Raw genomic sequence first — 15,742 nt, 5'->3', positions numbered from 1 at the left:
TTTAGCATGGCATATATGGTTTTATCCTCATGTGATTTCTTTAAGCTAAAAGTTATCCGGTCTGGATGGATGTTTATACCCTTAAAGATGGTAAGATATAATTATAACTAAGATATCCTTAATAGATTACATAGTATGCTTTGAGCCTTCATGCAAAATTATAAGACTGAGTACAAGGTATGGACCGTGCACAGTGGTATAATACGATTGTGCCATTTAGAGTCAGCGCTAATGATTGAGATATTGAGAAAAATATGATTACTGAGTGATTATCATACATCATATATATTGCATTTGGAATTGTTATAGTATGATTATGGTTGTCATCTCATTCATGACACCATACTTGAAACCCTAACAAATGGATACTTGAAACTTAACTTCGACGGATGGTGGGACTTGCTTGATAGGAGTTGGGGTCATTGTAAGAGACGACGAGGCTAAACTTCTCCATATCATTGCTGGGCCTATCAAGGTGTGCTCAGCCCTTGAAGTGGAGGCCTAAGTGCTCCTCAAGGCTCTATCTACTACTGTCCTCTATAAATACACTCACATCATTATTGAAAGGGATTCTACCATTATTATAGATGCATTCAACAAACCTAACAATATCTATTGATCTACCTGTGATATCATTTGCAGTCAAAACTATTATTGCATCATTTTGTTTTCTTTTTCTTTTTCTTTGTGTATGCATACAGAGTCTATAATAAGATAATCGATTGAGCTAACCATGTGTACTCCTCACCCTGGAGTTTAATTAATCGGGTAATTTAAACCCAAGGATGACTAATTAAATATTAGTTAGTTTACCAACTCTCTTTTTAATTAAAATAAATAAATAAAGGCAAAGTAGAGAGCCTTCTTTTTTTATAAATTTCCTTATGAAAAAATATATTCCGGAATTATTCGGAATATACCTTCCGCACCTCCCTCTCTCTCTCTCTCTCTCTCTCTCTCTCTCTCTCTCCAAGTCGTCTTGCTGGTATTCGCTTTGCCAGCTCGGATTCCGTCACTCCCGACCGTTGTTTTCAATTACCAAAACATATAGCCCCTCCGTCCTCTCCTCTCTCCCGCTCCCCTTCGCCTCTCTTCCTCTTCTCGTCCACATTGGAGAGAGAAAGAGCGGAGGAGAGAGAGACCATGGTGGTGACGGTAGACTCACAGCGGAGGTCGATAACCGACACGGTGCTGCAGAGCGTCCTCGCTTACAAGCAACTGCAGGAGGAGTACAAGAAGAAGAGGAGGCTAAAGAAGAGCTTGTCGTATGGTGGAGAGGCGGGTCTTGGAGTCGACGGCGTAATCGATGACGACGACGAGTTGGGGTTTTGGGAAGAGGAGGAGGGGACCATGGAGCTCGTCCAGATCGGGGCCGAGCGGACCAAGAACGTGTTGATCTTGATGAGTGATACTGGAGGTGGGCATCGCGCGTCTGCGGAGGCGATCCGTGATTCATTCCGGATCCAATATGGAGACGAATATAAAGTGGGTGCGCGCGATTTGTGGTTTCTTTTTCTGGGTTCTATTATTTAGATTCTTCGACTTTTGGGTCGTTATGGATTTTTGGATGTAAAGTTGGCTCCTTTATTGGGATTTTGTTCGCTATGGATTTTTTTTTTTCCTTCTTCTTTTTCTATGAGCGAATGTGGTTTATTTTGTCAGATTTGGTGAGTGGATTTGTTGGGATTTTGGGATGCTGGATAGCAAATTTTAGCAATCTACGTTTGGGGAGCTCAGATTCACTCCATTTCTTACATCTTATCAGGCTCTTATTTCTTGATCTCAGATTTCGTCGGAACATTTGAATTTTATGCTGCTTTCCCATTTGCATTTCTTGTTACCCACCAATTGTTTCCTCTCTCTCTCTCTCTCTTGTATTCTTTTACTATCTTATATGCGCAAAGAGTAAACAGTATATTATTGGGGTAATTGAATTCGGGGAGCTCAGTTCGCTCCTCCTTCTCTCACCTTACTTCGTCAAGCATTTGTATAATCTTTCTCGTGCAAGTATCAGAGAATGGTATCTGGAATTTGTTCAAATGGCCACACTCGGAAATTTACTTTAAAATTTGCAGGTATTTGTTCAAGATTTGTGCAAAGATCACGCAGGATGGCCGTTGAACAATATGGAGAGATCCTATAAGTTCATGGTGAAGCATGTCCAGCTCTGGAAGGTGGCCTTCCACACAACCTCTCCCCGATGGGTCCATTGCTTCTACCTTGCTGCCCTAGCAGCCTTCTATGCCAAGTATGGATTTTTCCTATGTTGCTTCCTTCTCTTTTCTGGTGATTGTATAGACAAATACAAGAAGCTGTAGGCCCCTCTTGAAGAATATGTTGTTTTAATAGTTATTTATTAGTCGATAAGGAATTGAATCAGAAAGACAGAAACTATATTATGTTTTCCAAACTATTATACTTTCTTAAACCTGTGTACTGGTTCTTGAATCTAATATATAATAAAGTAAAATGTTGCTGTAGTATGTAGGGTGTAAACGAACAGAGCTTGAGTTTTGCTAAGCCTGGCTCCAGTTCAGCTCAATATTACTAGTTGTCCAGCTTGCACTGAGCCAAGCCTGTAAGTACTGGCCCGAGCTCATCTCAGTTCATCTAGCTCAAGTTACCAAAATATTTGAATGCTTTCACTGCTTTCTAAGCTAAATAGCTGCACCTAAACTAGTGGAGGAAATTAATAAACACTTTCCGATGTGTGACGTAAAGTTTGCATGAAATTAGTAAAATGGAACAACTTGCTACTTGAACCGTTGACCATCTATAGAACTGAAGGGAGGAGAGAACCAACTGCGCTTGCGAACCATTCTTAAACGAGCCTCAAATGGTACACAATATATATAGTATTTACCTAAATGACATACAGAGCTAATTCAAACCAATCTCAAGCTACCCGAGGCTAGGCCAAGATCAGCTCATTTATTAAACAAGATCGAAAATCAAGCTCAATCTCAGGTCATTTAATAGATGAGCAAACTCAAGGCGAGCTTTTTTAATCCCTTGGGGACTGATATAGCTTCCTTAATTGTCAGCTTCTGGAAGATTGAAAAAATTACCTGACATGATAAGCTATCTTATTAGTTTACCATGTCATCACTTTCTATATTATGGTTAGAATGTATGGATATGAAAGTCATTTGATTGCTGGTATTCTGGTACTGTGATATAAATATGCAGGATTTTGATACAGACTGTTTAGGCTAGGGTTGTAGAAATTTTTTTCTAATGGTAAATCTATTCACCATAAGTTTGACTTGGGATTTTGTTTGTGACTTTGTTCTGACTGACTTAATTTTTCTGCTGAAGGAAGGTTGAGGCTGGTCTAAAGAAGTACAAGCCTGATATCATAATTAGCGTTCATCCCCTTATGCAGCACATTCCTTTGTGGGTTCTGAAATGGCAGGGCCTTCAGAGTAGAGTGCTTTTTGTCACTGTTATCACAGACCTCAATACTTGCCACCCTACATGGTAAGCTTAATCATTTGCTGAGAAATTTAAGTGACATTTCATATAGCATTGGGGAGGAATGCTCTATGCTTATGACATTTAATTAATAGAAGAATCTGTTCAGGTTCCACAACGATGTCAATAGATGCTACTGCCCCTCAGAAGAAGTTTCAAAGAGGGCGCTGATTGAGAATCTTCAGCCTTCACAAATTCGTGTCTTTGGTTTGCCCATTCGACCATCCTTCTGCTGTGCAGTTCTTGTCAAGGTCCGAACCATTACTAACCTTTACCTGCAATATCTGGTTCAATCTGTAATTCATCTTCTTTTTTTCTACATCTAAACAGGAGGACTTGAGAAAAGAACTTGAGATGGATCCTGATTTGCCAGCAGTATTACTAATGGGAGGTGGTGAGGGAATGGGTCCAGTCAAGAAGACTGCAAAGGCCCTTGGTGAATCATTGTTCAATCATGAGCTTGGTAAACCAATTGGGCAGCTTATTGTAGTTTGTGGCCGTAATAAAAATTTAAGCTCCACACTAGAGGCTATTCAGTGGAAAATCCCTGTGAAGGTGTGAAATGCTGACAGTTCATATCACTTCTGTAGTTTGTAGGACTGGCTAATTGTATTTACTTCAATGTCATTTAAATGATAGTTATTATCTTTCTCATTCAAAAGATGCATTTTATTTTGTTACGGCAGATTAAGGGATTTGTTACTCAGATGGAAAAATGGATGGGAGCCTGCGACTGCATTATAACAAAGGTATCTTCATCTTTGAGTTGTTATTTTCCAATTTCTGTTACAAGTACCATGCTGATATTTTCCTTTTTTATCAATACCAATAGGCAGGACCAGGTACCATAGCTGAAGCATTGATAAGAGGGCTTCCCATTATCCTTAATGACTTTATCCCTGGGCAGGTTTGTGCTCGGAAGCTATACGTAGACTTATTAGTTTCTAACTCTATGAAGCCATTGAAACTTGAAAGCATGATCATGTTCTTTGCGGACCATATATTTGCATAATTCACACAAATAAAGGTGGAGATTAACCTATTGCGACCAAACTTACTGATGATATTTGCATTAAGCAGCTATGGCATTTAGTTAGAGAGATGCTTTCCTAATGGACCAATTGTCCATCTAACATGGACTTCTGAATAGGTTGCCATTTTGGCGTATAATAATTTAATAGGAAAATTGTATTTTACACTCTTATGGTTTGGTTTAATTTTACAAAGCCTACATATATTTTCAACTTAAGCACTTAACCTTCATGTAGTCTTAATTAAAGTATAATTTTTTTTCCATTGTATGTAATCATATTAGAGGTCAAATTTGAAAATCCTTATTAGAGAAAAAAATTGTAGAGAATTGGATAGGCTTTCAAATGTATTAAAATAATACCAATCAGATTTTAAATAATAAATATATGATAAATATATTAAAAAATATGTATGCTTTTGTCATATCCTTATCATCTTAAATCCTATCAGTATTATTTTAAATGCATGGAAAAGTATATCTAATTTTTTACGACTTTCTCTCTAATGAGGATTTTTAAATTCGATCTCTAGGGTGAACAAATATGACGAAAAATATACGATTGCACTTTAGTCAAAACCATATAGAGGTGTTAAGTGCTAAAGTTAAAAATACATGGGGGCTTTATAAAATTGAGCCAAACCACGAGAGTAAAATGTAACTAATCCTAAATTTATTCACCTCTAAGCATCTATATAGAATTTGACATGCACATCCATCATTTTGGTGTTTGATAGAGAAACGATGAATCCTGTTACCTCTAGAGAAAAGTTATAAAACCATCTGGGTATGAACATTTTATATAACTTACTCATGGAGCTGTTCACACCAATTCCGTCAGCAAGATGCTTGATTTTGGTGGTCTGCACAGTGTGAGCTCTATGCACTAGTGAATGTTCTGAATGTTTGTAGCAGTCATGTGCAATAGGTTACCATCCTATAATTTTTTCGATTTCTCACTCACTGCTTCGTGATAGAATATCACTACTTATCCTTGTGAAGGTGGGGCAAACATGATCTAAATTATTTTTGTGTTGTGTCTCATAGGAAGTTGGGAATGTCCCTTATGTTGTTGACAGCGGAGCAGGAGTGTTCTCCAAAAGTTCAAAAGAGACGGCTCGACTAGTTGCCCGCTGGTTTGGGCCCGAATCTGATGAACTAAAAATGATGTCACAGAATGCTCTGAAACTTGCGCAACCCAATGCAGTGTTTGACATTGTTAAGGACATCCATGAGCTTGCAGAGCAACAAGGACCTATGTCTCGCATCTCCTACTCCCTCACTTCATCATTTTACCAGCCAATATAGCAGCCAATTAATCTGTGCTACAGAAAATCCAGCTTTTGCATGTACAGCTAGGATTGACATTCTTTGACCTTGAGAGTGGTTGTTTTCGCCCGGTGAAGTTCCCGAAAAAATCCAAGCAGGGTAGATAACTTGCACTTTGATTCCATGTCATCTGGCACAATAGTGGGACTCAACTACACAGGTCTGCTTCAACCATTGTTTCTTAGTGCTAGTCTTCTATTCTGATTGGTATCTGTTTTTGTTTCATATTTACTTGTTTTTTAGTTTGAAACTATCATTCTTTAACTCAAAAATGTCCTCAATTGATTGTAAGTTCTTGGTCAATTCAAATTTTATGGCATGGTTGCTACATTTTTGTGTATGCAGATTGGTTGTATATGTATATATGTTGCAGTATCTAAAGTTTGTACTTTTCAAAAGTGATGTATGTGAAATGAAAAATGCTGGGAGAATGAAGATATGATGACACTGTTGACTATGTTCTTCCTTTTATATATAATTTATATGTAGACTTTTCTTTATCCAGGTATATATGCAGACATTTACACTTTTTTTATAAAGAATATTCTCAGATAAATTCTACATTTCTCATGGAAAAGTGCCCATCATTTCTTCCTTTATTTTTTTTGCAAATGTAAACTGAGGGTAGGAAAAACAAATATTTTAGTCAGAAAAATGATATATTAAGAGTAATCCTCATCAAGGTTGGCTTATATAAATTTGAGCCAAAAATCTTGCAGAGCTCCTTGGCTTGGTTATTTTGACAGCTCTATTTGTTAGACTATGTTTGAAGAGCATATTATTGATCAGTAACTCTTTCTTTCCCTATTTTTCCAACAAGTTAAAACAAGGGCCAAGTTTTACTCTTTTTTAGCTTGACTTTGTGGAATACTTAAATACAAACTTTAAACTTTTTATTATCTATATACACTTCTTCTGAACTAAGAAAAATATTCACAAATGCCGCCTTAAATTAAATTAAAGAAAAGAAAAATTATACAACCTTGTAAACTAAAAAACTTCTGGTTCAAAAGGTACATGGTAATAAAAAATTTAAAAAATATACATAGAAAATGAGAATAGTTTAGAATTCCTTCTTTTTATTATCTATAATAAACACGAATTAAGAAATTTATATTTATGCAACTGTAATCCAAATGATTCAATTTGTTTAACAAAAGTGTGTGTATATATGTATAACCCAAAAATATTTGAATAATTTACACCATAAATCAAAATAATTTATGGTTTTGCACAATTGCACTCCTACCTATTTTGGTTTTACTTTGCAAGTTCACCTAAATTTTTTATAAATACCAAAATTACTTCGCACCAATTTTCAAAATATCACCTTCTATTAAATGTAGGGAATCTCATAACTTTACAAAGTATAAATTTTATTTACTTTTCTAATTCTCGCCTTTCATAGGTGGGAAATATTAAAAGATATTATTTATTTATTTATTTATTTATTTATTTATTATCTCATCTTCTTTATCCTTCCACAAATAACAAACCACAAGAAGCTCAAACTTGTCCAAATCTCTCAAAAAACCTTCATTTTTTTCTCTACAATTTTATTCACTTTCTCTCTCCAGTGACAAAAAGCTCAAGCATGACCCACTAGAGCCTCACTCCTGCATCTTGGCATCCTCCCTTCTCATTCATGTTGATGGCTTGCCTTTCTTAAAAATAAATACTAGTTTTTTGGTGAATCATACATCAAACCTAAAGGTAATCCTTCAATGCAAATTGAATCTCTCTTCTTCTCTCCAACTTTGTTAACAGTCTTTTATCCTAAGAATTGGCAAAGCACTTAAAGTTTCCTAAAAAGTATGACAATTTATATATATATGTTATTTACTTTAGCCTATCTTTATGCTTGTATATTTCATCATATGTAAGTATAGATTCTAAAAAATATATATTATAAATATGAAAAAAAATCTATAAAATCCAAAGTTTTAGCTATGAAATTCGTAAATATATCTGCATAATCTATATATATGGAATCCAAAGCTAAAATTTTTACATAATCTAAAATTGAATATTTAAAGGTATATCTAGAAAATTCACAAATATTACCTTAGTCCGCTTCTACATTCTAATCTCAAATAAATATATTGTTTTTTTTTAATACAATGCGCATATTTTAAACATTGATGAGAATATTTTTATCATCAACAATGTGGATAGTTTAACTTATTTTGATGGATAAATATATTTAATAGTAATTAATATTCATCTAGATGTTATTCTATCATAAGATTTTGCATTCGCCACTATCATGATGAAATTATTTATAATGCGCGAAAGATTAGTACTTTCATTTTCATAACAAAAGAATATTTTATGTTCATCTACTATTATAACACTTTCTATGTGGAAACAGCTGTAGCATCGTAGGGTAGATGTAAAAAAAATTAGCTAAGATTTTTATTAGAGAGGTGAAAGAGAAAAAAAGTTTCTTGAAGAAATCTTTATTGCTACTTAAAAGAAAACGAATAGAGTATTATTATGTTGCTACGGGAGAAGAATAGATAAGAATAAGAATATTAGAGTACTTTTAGAGTTGAAATGGGTAAAGATGTAAAGAAAAACTGAAATAGATAGAGATGCAAAACTATAAATTATATTGATTTATGGTGCAAATTGCCCAAACTATTTTGTATTATTTCATGCAAATGCTCAAAGTTAAAAGATCATTTAACTTATTTGATAGTTAATTAGAAATTACACATAATCTACTTGACTGTTCCCAAATGTTGAGAAGCATTGGATGTTGACTAAATTGGTACTCCTCAATAATTTATTTTTCAAATTTTAATAGGCAAGACTCTTGGCAAAAAAAACCCAGACCTTGTCAATGTTTTATGTAAGTTATGAAGCTTTATCTCAAATATAAAATATTGATCTTGTCACTTTATTCTTATTAGGAATATAGATCCTAAAAATAAAAAGATTACTCTTTAAATTATATTTATCTCTTAATTAGATAAATTAGAAAAAAAAATAACTAGACAGATCTTCTAACATTACTATTGGATAAACTTAGATAAGATAAATAAAAATTAAATCTCTCACCCTACTCACTCTCCTCACATATCCTTATAATTAGTACACAATTCTTATGTAAAGTATTAATTAGATCAACATTCCATTGAATATGAGGGCAGCAAAGACCCACTTATTTGAAAAACAAAAAACAAAAAAAGAGGGGTTAAAGTTTCATTCTAAACAAAAAAAGAAAGTGAGATTAGAGAAAAAGAAAGAGAAATCTTGATGCAGGAAGAAAATGGTTTTCTTGAAAGCTTGTGAAATTCATATTAAGAAAGGAGGTGAACATTTAACCAAGTCATTCTCAAAGGGAAGCACTTTGTGAAACTCATCATTTTTAGTAGGATTGTTCTCATTCTCTTGGGAAGTTTTAGTCCCCTTATTTGATTATTTCTCTTTAGTTATGATCTACTAAAGTGATACTTAACTTGTGATCTTCTAACTTTGCCTAAAGAACTTTATTAATCTATTATTTTAATAAAGAATTTTTAGAAGTTAAATTTTAAGTAATAAAAAGTGAGTTATCTTAATTCTTTTTTAAAGATTATCTTTCTTTTACATCAAATCATTTATTATTTTCTTATGTTGCTCCTTCATTTTGGTATTTTTATCTATCGCTGCTTTGAGTCTTTCTAAAAGCTTCACATTAGCCCTTTTTTTTACATTGTATAATTCTTTAAATAATTCAACATAGGTGATTTGGATGTTCATCTCTTGTAATCATCTAAATCGTATACATTTTGTTCACCGACGCTTCACATCTCACAAAAATTAATTATCAAGTTTTTTGTATCGTGAGACTTGCATAACTCTACTTTTTTTCTTACGATTTCAAATTTTTAGCTATAGTCATTCATAATATAAATTACTCCTCCTTTGATTTTCGCTATTAGGCTTATTGCCCAAGCTATAGAATCAATAAAATTATCATCACCTAACTCTAGAAAAGCACGCAACTTAGTTTTCCAAGATGAATATAAGAATCTTTTTTAGAAGGGAGGTCTATTAGTAGATTGATTTTCTCTCAAAAGATTTATCTCCCAAAGAATCTCTCTAAAGGGGAAGATATTTGCTCCGATACCGGTTAAAATTACGTGAAACTAAGTATGCTCTAACACTAATTAAAACATGTGAATCCATATTATGCTCTAATACCAATGAAAAATTTTAAGCTAACTCTAATTTAGGAGATAACTAACTAACGTAGAAACATAAATATAGGTAAATAACCAGAAATAGATATCAAAGCAAACACAAATAATTTTTATATGGGAAATCCTTAACTTGGGTAAAAATCATGGACTAATAATGTGCAAATGCATAACCACTTACATCGCCTACTAAATTCATAGATATATCTGAAGTTTTCTTACTCTATAAATTTCAGTGACCTTTAAGATCCAACGACCTGTCTTAATGATCCTCGAGGCAGCAACTCGCTCCAAAGAAGCTCAAACATTTCATCTTCTCTTATCACCAAAGAACCCCCACAAAGTCTCATTTAGGGCTTAAAAAAATGTTCTCTTGTCGTATTCATGAACTAAAATTTAATGACTTATATATCTCTAAGAAAAACTATTATAAAATTATTTTAAGTTGACTCGAATAGATCATCTCTGACTCGAGCGTTCAAATGCTTTACAATTTTATGCTCTCTAAAAAGAGTTCGAATGCCTGAGGGTTAGTTTGAAAAGTTGACTGGTCGGTTAAATGTAAAGTGGCTATTTCTTTACCCTTGGGTATTTTTTTCATACTGCTCTAAATGTCATAACATTGTTTGAATATTTAAAAAACAACATTCATACTACCTAAAATGTTATAAATTTGTTGAAACATCCTTCCAATGATCTAGAAGATATTTTTAACTCATCCCAACTCTTGTAAAGTATTTGTTAAATATAAATTCAAGCGGTATTTTAAATACATCCAAAAAGACTTTTTTAACAAGAATTGCCAATACAAAATACTCACAACTATTGGATACCTTTTGTGTTCTTGTGAGACATTAAACATTCTATACTTTTTTTTTAAAACAAAGGAGGAAAATGATATCGATTAAATTCCATGATTATAAAAAGTTTTGTTAGAATTGAAAGTCAAAACTACAAAAAATCATAAAAAAATGAGCCAACCCAATACAACCATAACATATGATTCTATCCTAGTTAGCAAGCCAATCAGCAACACGATTAGCCTCTCTAGAGGCATTATTAACTTTACAATTTTAAAAGTTGCTAATTAAAACTTTTATATCATCAATAAGAACATGAACGGTCCAAGGAATCTTCGACCCAGCTTTTAAGCAGTTTATCTGCCGGAGAGAGTCGTATTCTATAATAATGTTAGAGATAAATATTATAAACTCCAAAAAGAATTAGTACCTTTGGTCAAATCATTCCTTCAAAATCAACCATAATGATAATTTTAAAATCGAACAGATTTACTAATAGTTACCATATTTTAGGGCAATCATCCAAAAAGAATAGAGGCATTTATATAAAAATATCTTTTAATTTTCACAATAACAAATGTAGTCATATGTGCACATCTCTTGTATAAATTATGCATACTTTATTATAAAAAAAAAAGGTGAATTTTTTCTCTGCAAATAGCCCCCAAAATAATGACTTCCAATTTTTCTTTCTTTGCAAGTTCAATTGATGTAAGGAGTGCAAAAGTAAACCCGAGCGCACTAAATTCCCGCATCAAAGCCTGCAGACGATCCTCTGACCCTTGTTTCTCCATTCACGCAAACCTCCTCAGCCTTCTCCTGAAGAGAGAGAGAGAGAGAGAGAGAGAGAGAGAGAGAGAGAGAGAGAGAGAGAGAGAGAGAGAGCAGTACTGCAGCAGAGGAGGAACTCCTCTCCTCTCCGCTCTTCTCCTGTTTCTCCATGAGGCCTCAATGTCCGTACCACAGGGAGCAGTAGCATGGAAAGGATGGCAACATTAAAGGCAGGGAAGAAGAAAGAGAGTGTGTGCATCTCATTTGCAAATAAGCACTTACAGTACTGTAAGTATATATTCTTGAAGATCGAGTTCAAATTAAGTTTGACTGCTTTAGTTTAGTTAATTAAGAATCATCTCTATCCTTATCTTTGAATGGAGAAAGAAAATTTTAACAACAGGTTAAATCCCAAAACAGTAGGGGGTGTTCTCCAAATATATATATATATATACACTCAAGATTTTAGTTAAAAATATTGTTGTCTTTGGATAGAAAAAAAAATTAAAACCAAAAGGGAGTTAAACATCTTCTGGCCGGTCGACTACTATCCGATAAGATGACAGAGGTAATGAGTTCAAATTACGTGTAGACGTAGACGGGCATAAGAGTTTATATTTGATCGAGTTTTTATAATAGCATTATATGTGCATCATTTTTCATATTTTTAGAAAGGTAAATTCTGTTATTCAATCTATATATTCGAGAGCACTAATCTCTATGATTTAGCTAGCTAGACTATGAGCTCATGATCCGTTAAAAAAACACTGTTTAACCTAAAAGTTTTATTGAAAAAGAAAAAGGTAAAAAAAAAAAAAAAGGTGGTAATTTGCAAAACAAACCCCCAAGAGCTATCATAAAAAGGCACCCCTTACGCCTCCCCACATCTCAAACCCACACTCCTCTCCTCTCCTCTCCTCTCCTCTCCTCTCCTCTCCTCTCGTATTCCATTCCCATGGCTTCCACCGGAGACTCCGACCCCAACTCCCCTTCCACGACCTACGTGCATGCAGACCCCTCCACGTTCCGATCCATCGTCCAAAAACTCACAGGCTACCCCAACAACTCCCCCCATTATAATGTCCTCCCCCATAACTACCCCCCTCTCCCTTCCGCCAAGCGCCAAAAGCTACAGGAGAGGAGGAAAGCTCCCACCAAGCTCGACTTAAATCTTCTCCAATCTCCACTTCATCTCTATGGGCTGTCGTCGCCGGTTTCTACCGTGGATGCCTCATTCTTGGTCTCGTCGTCGCCGAGCACTCCCACCACGCCTTCCCCTTCTTCCTCCTCGACTACAAGCTTGGTTGCTTTGAGATTTAGGGAGGAGATCAAGGAAGAGAAGGCGATAGTGGAGAAGGGATTCTACCTGCATCCTTCTCCGAGGAGCTACGGGAAGAAGCCACCCAAGTTGTTGCCTTTGTTTCCAGTGGATTCGCCAAGGGATTCAGCTTAATTTAGCTTCTTCTTTTCTTATGTTTGTTTCCTTCTTGTGGCTGGTGGATACATTAGGCTTAATCTTCTTATTCTGCTACCTTAAGTTTAATATATTTTAAGACTTAACTTCTAATGGGCATTATAAATTATTCCCATATCGATCACAACTTAAATAAGGGAGTATTCATTCATATATTATTATTTTTTAATTAAATTGTCATTCGAGTTGTGAGAAAAGGGGGACACAGAGGAAACAAAGATATAATTTGGTCAGACATAATTAATGGAGGTAAATTGAGTATTCCTATGAAGCCAAGCTGATGTGGTTAAAAAAGAATAAATAAATACACCAAAACGAATGAATTATTTTGGAATTTTTGCAGTGCTGGTGAAATGCTAAAGACCTTGTTTGTATACTCTTGTTATGTTGGAATTAGCCTACAGTGGACAATTCAAGGAAGACTGTGTTATAAATGTAATAAATGAGACAATAAATAAATATTAATATCTACAACATGGCCTTAGTTTGGATCTAAGTAACAGCTATTGGTTCATGCTGAGCCTTGTCATAAAAGAGTAGAATTTGAATGCAAAAAGTTTTGACTTTGGATTGATAAGTCAACTCATATACTATGTATTAATTCACGGGTCCTCGTATTTATTAATATGGAGAGATTTGAAAAAAAAAAGGAGTTGACTAGTGCTGGAAGACATGACATGACATGAGATCTAGCTTACTGCCGGTGCCTATCTTAATGCCTGTGCTTGAAATCTGACCATAGTTGACACTTCAATGTCTATGAGTTAATGCAGCACTATCAATATGCCAACATCAAGCACTTTTTCAAATATTCTACAATCATAATGACCTGGCGAAGGAGACCTAATTGGACCCTGACTTGCTAAAATTCTTGTATTAGTTTTTAGAAATTTTTTTAATTAATTTGGAGGTTTTTCTATTATTGCTACTTTTCTTTGCATATTATCCTTAGGAAGAATAATAGCTATCTTTTATAGGGTTTTCTATAAGCCAACTAAGACTCCTACGAGAGGAGTTTTAATACGACACATAGTTTAGAGAGATCTTATAGAGGATTAGAGTGAAAATATAGAGAGAGAATATAAATTTTTGAGTTAGGTCGAGAGTGATTTCTCTTCTTATAATTTATTTAGTGAAAGTAGTGGGATCTTTGTGGACATAGCCTATATTGGGTGAACTATGCACTTAGAAATCTTATGTCTCTTATGTGATTATTTTTGTACTTTTTTTCTATATTCTGTATATTTAGATTCGCGTGATATTCTTAAAATATATCAAATCTTCGGCACATTTTTTTGTCTTATTTATCAATAATTTTTGTATCTTAATTGAGGAGGTGTGATAAAATTCTCACACTTTTGACGGCTCATAGTAATCTCTAACAACTTACAGAATTGCACCATATATATATAGTTTGTTTGTAGAATATACGTAAAATATCTGTGGATATTTAATCTTCACAAATTATTTACACCACTGCAATACACTGTTTATAGTATATATGCTTACACTTTACACACTTCCATTCTAAATATATTTGTGTTGTTAATGTCTAACAAAATAGAAAGGGAAAATATTAATTTCTTTGCTACTTGTTATATACAGTGGGACTGACTGATCTTTTTAAAAGATAATCTTCTTTATAAAAAGAATAGTCGAATGTACTATATAATACATTGGAATTGAGGAAAAGAAAATAATTATTTTTTATTGCACCAAATTTAAGTACTACGTGAACTAAAAGTGGCATGCAAATAAATAAGTTTGAAACTAATAACCTACACTTAGTTTTTTTTTAAGGTTATTAAAATATTATCCTTTGCACTGTAACACTTGTCCTAAAAGAAACTCAGAATTCCTCACCTTTTTTATCCCAGTGAAGGAAGCCGATCGAAGGCCTTTCTTATGATGTGATGCCATTGGTGTCTTTTTTATGCTCACAGTGGTAGTCCACTTGTACTTGGCTTTGCCTTTCTCCATTTCTTTCCTCAGATAAGGATAAGAAAGTAGAGATGCTACCAGCACTAACTGCTGCTGCTGCTGCTGCTGCTGCTTAACTTCTAATTCAAGACTCGCAATTAATCGTAACAAATCATTAAAGTCAGTGGTTAGACACATGATTGTCTTAGTCTTGTAGGCTCCACTCAAATTGAAGGGTAAATTATGATTTACACCTCTGTGGTGTAAATGGATGTATAAATTCTTATTTTTAATTTTATGTATGTCATGTCATTTAACCCCTGGTTGTGATCTACGTGCAGCGATTAGTTTTTCTATCCAGAGATATGGGAGAAGGTATTTTTCGTCAAAAGTGTAGAGCATTTAATCATTTCCATTTTATCTTCTCTCCTTTTAGAAGATTTGTGACGTCCAGGAAGGAAAAAGTGAGAGTTTTGAGATGAAAGAAGTTCAAAACTCTATATTTTCACACGAAAAAAAATCTATTTTCTCAACTGGTTGTTGTCAATCACAAAGAGCATTTTGGTCTTTTTCATATTAAAAATAACTTCTATCAAGTGATTGCATATATCTTAAAAAAAATTCTCACAACCACAAGGATGATCTCATTTAACCCTCATAAGTGAGCATACATTAAAGATGGATCCTATATTAGAATTCCAAGTATCTAAAGTAGGCCATATTATGCATGAGCAGAAAAAAGCTCTGCAGGTGAGTA

At 34.1% G+C, this 15,742-nt stretch overlaps 2 protein-coding genes across 2 annotated transcripts; both read left to right on the top strand.

Annotated features, from left to right (window-relative positions):
• Nucleotides 1-968: 968 nt before the first annotated feature.
• Nucleotides 969-6,266, top strand: LOC140760227 (probable monogalactosyldiacylglycerol synthase 3, chloroplastic). The gene is made up of 8 exons (XM_073097092.1): nt 969-1,485; nt 2,076-2,248; nt 3,319-3,480; nt 3,584-3,725; nt 3,805-4,029; nt 4,161-4,223; nt 4,307-4,381; nt 5,552-6,266. Exons 1-8 carry the CDS (start codon nt 1,144-1,146, stop codon nt 5,810-5,812), a joined length of 1,443 nt encoding a protein of 480 aa, XP_072953193.1. The 5' UTR covers nt 969-1,143; the 3' UTR covers nt 5,813-6,266.
• A 6,280-nt stretch (nt 6,267-12,546) lies between these two features.
• Nucleotides 12,547-13,136, top strand: LOC140760417 (VQ motif-containing protein 11-like). Its single transcript, XM_073097350.1, has one exon. It carries the CDS (start codon nt 12,547-12,549, stop codon nt 13,042-13,044), a length of 498 nt encoding a protein of 165 aa, XP_072953451.1. The 3' UTR covers nt 13,045-13,136.
• The last annotated feature ends 2,606 nt before the right edge of the window (nt 13,137-15,742 follow it).

The sequence above is a fragment of the Typha angustifolia genome, chromosome 5 (assembly GCF_048772165.1).
Source record: "Typha angustifolia cultivar Huaian chromosome 5, ASM4877216v1, whole genome shotgun sequence".
NCBI classification, from domain to species: Eukaryota; Viridiplantae; Streptophyta; class Magnoliopsida; order Poales; family Typhaceae; genus Typha; species Typha angustifolia.
Note: the sequence above shows the minus strand (reverse complement) of the source record. Positions and strands in the feature narration are given on the sequence as shown.

Coding starts and splice junctions, on each gene's coding strand:
- LOC140760227 (XM_073097092.1), top strand. CDS start 1,144: ATGGTGGTGACGGTAGACTCACAGCGGAGGTCGATAACCGACACGGTG. Junction 2,249..3,318: donor CTAGCAGCCTTCTATGCCAA/GTATGGATTTTT, acceptor TTTCTGCTGAAG/GAAGGTTGAGGCTGGTCTAA. Junction 3,481..3,583: donor AATACTTGCCACCCTACATG/GTAAGCTTAATC, acceptor GAATCTGTTCAG/GTTCCACAACGATGTCAATA.
- LOC140760417 (XM_073097350.1), top strand. CDS start 12,547: ATGGCTTCCACCGGAGACTCCGACCCCAACTCCCCTTCCACGACCTAC.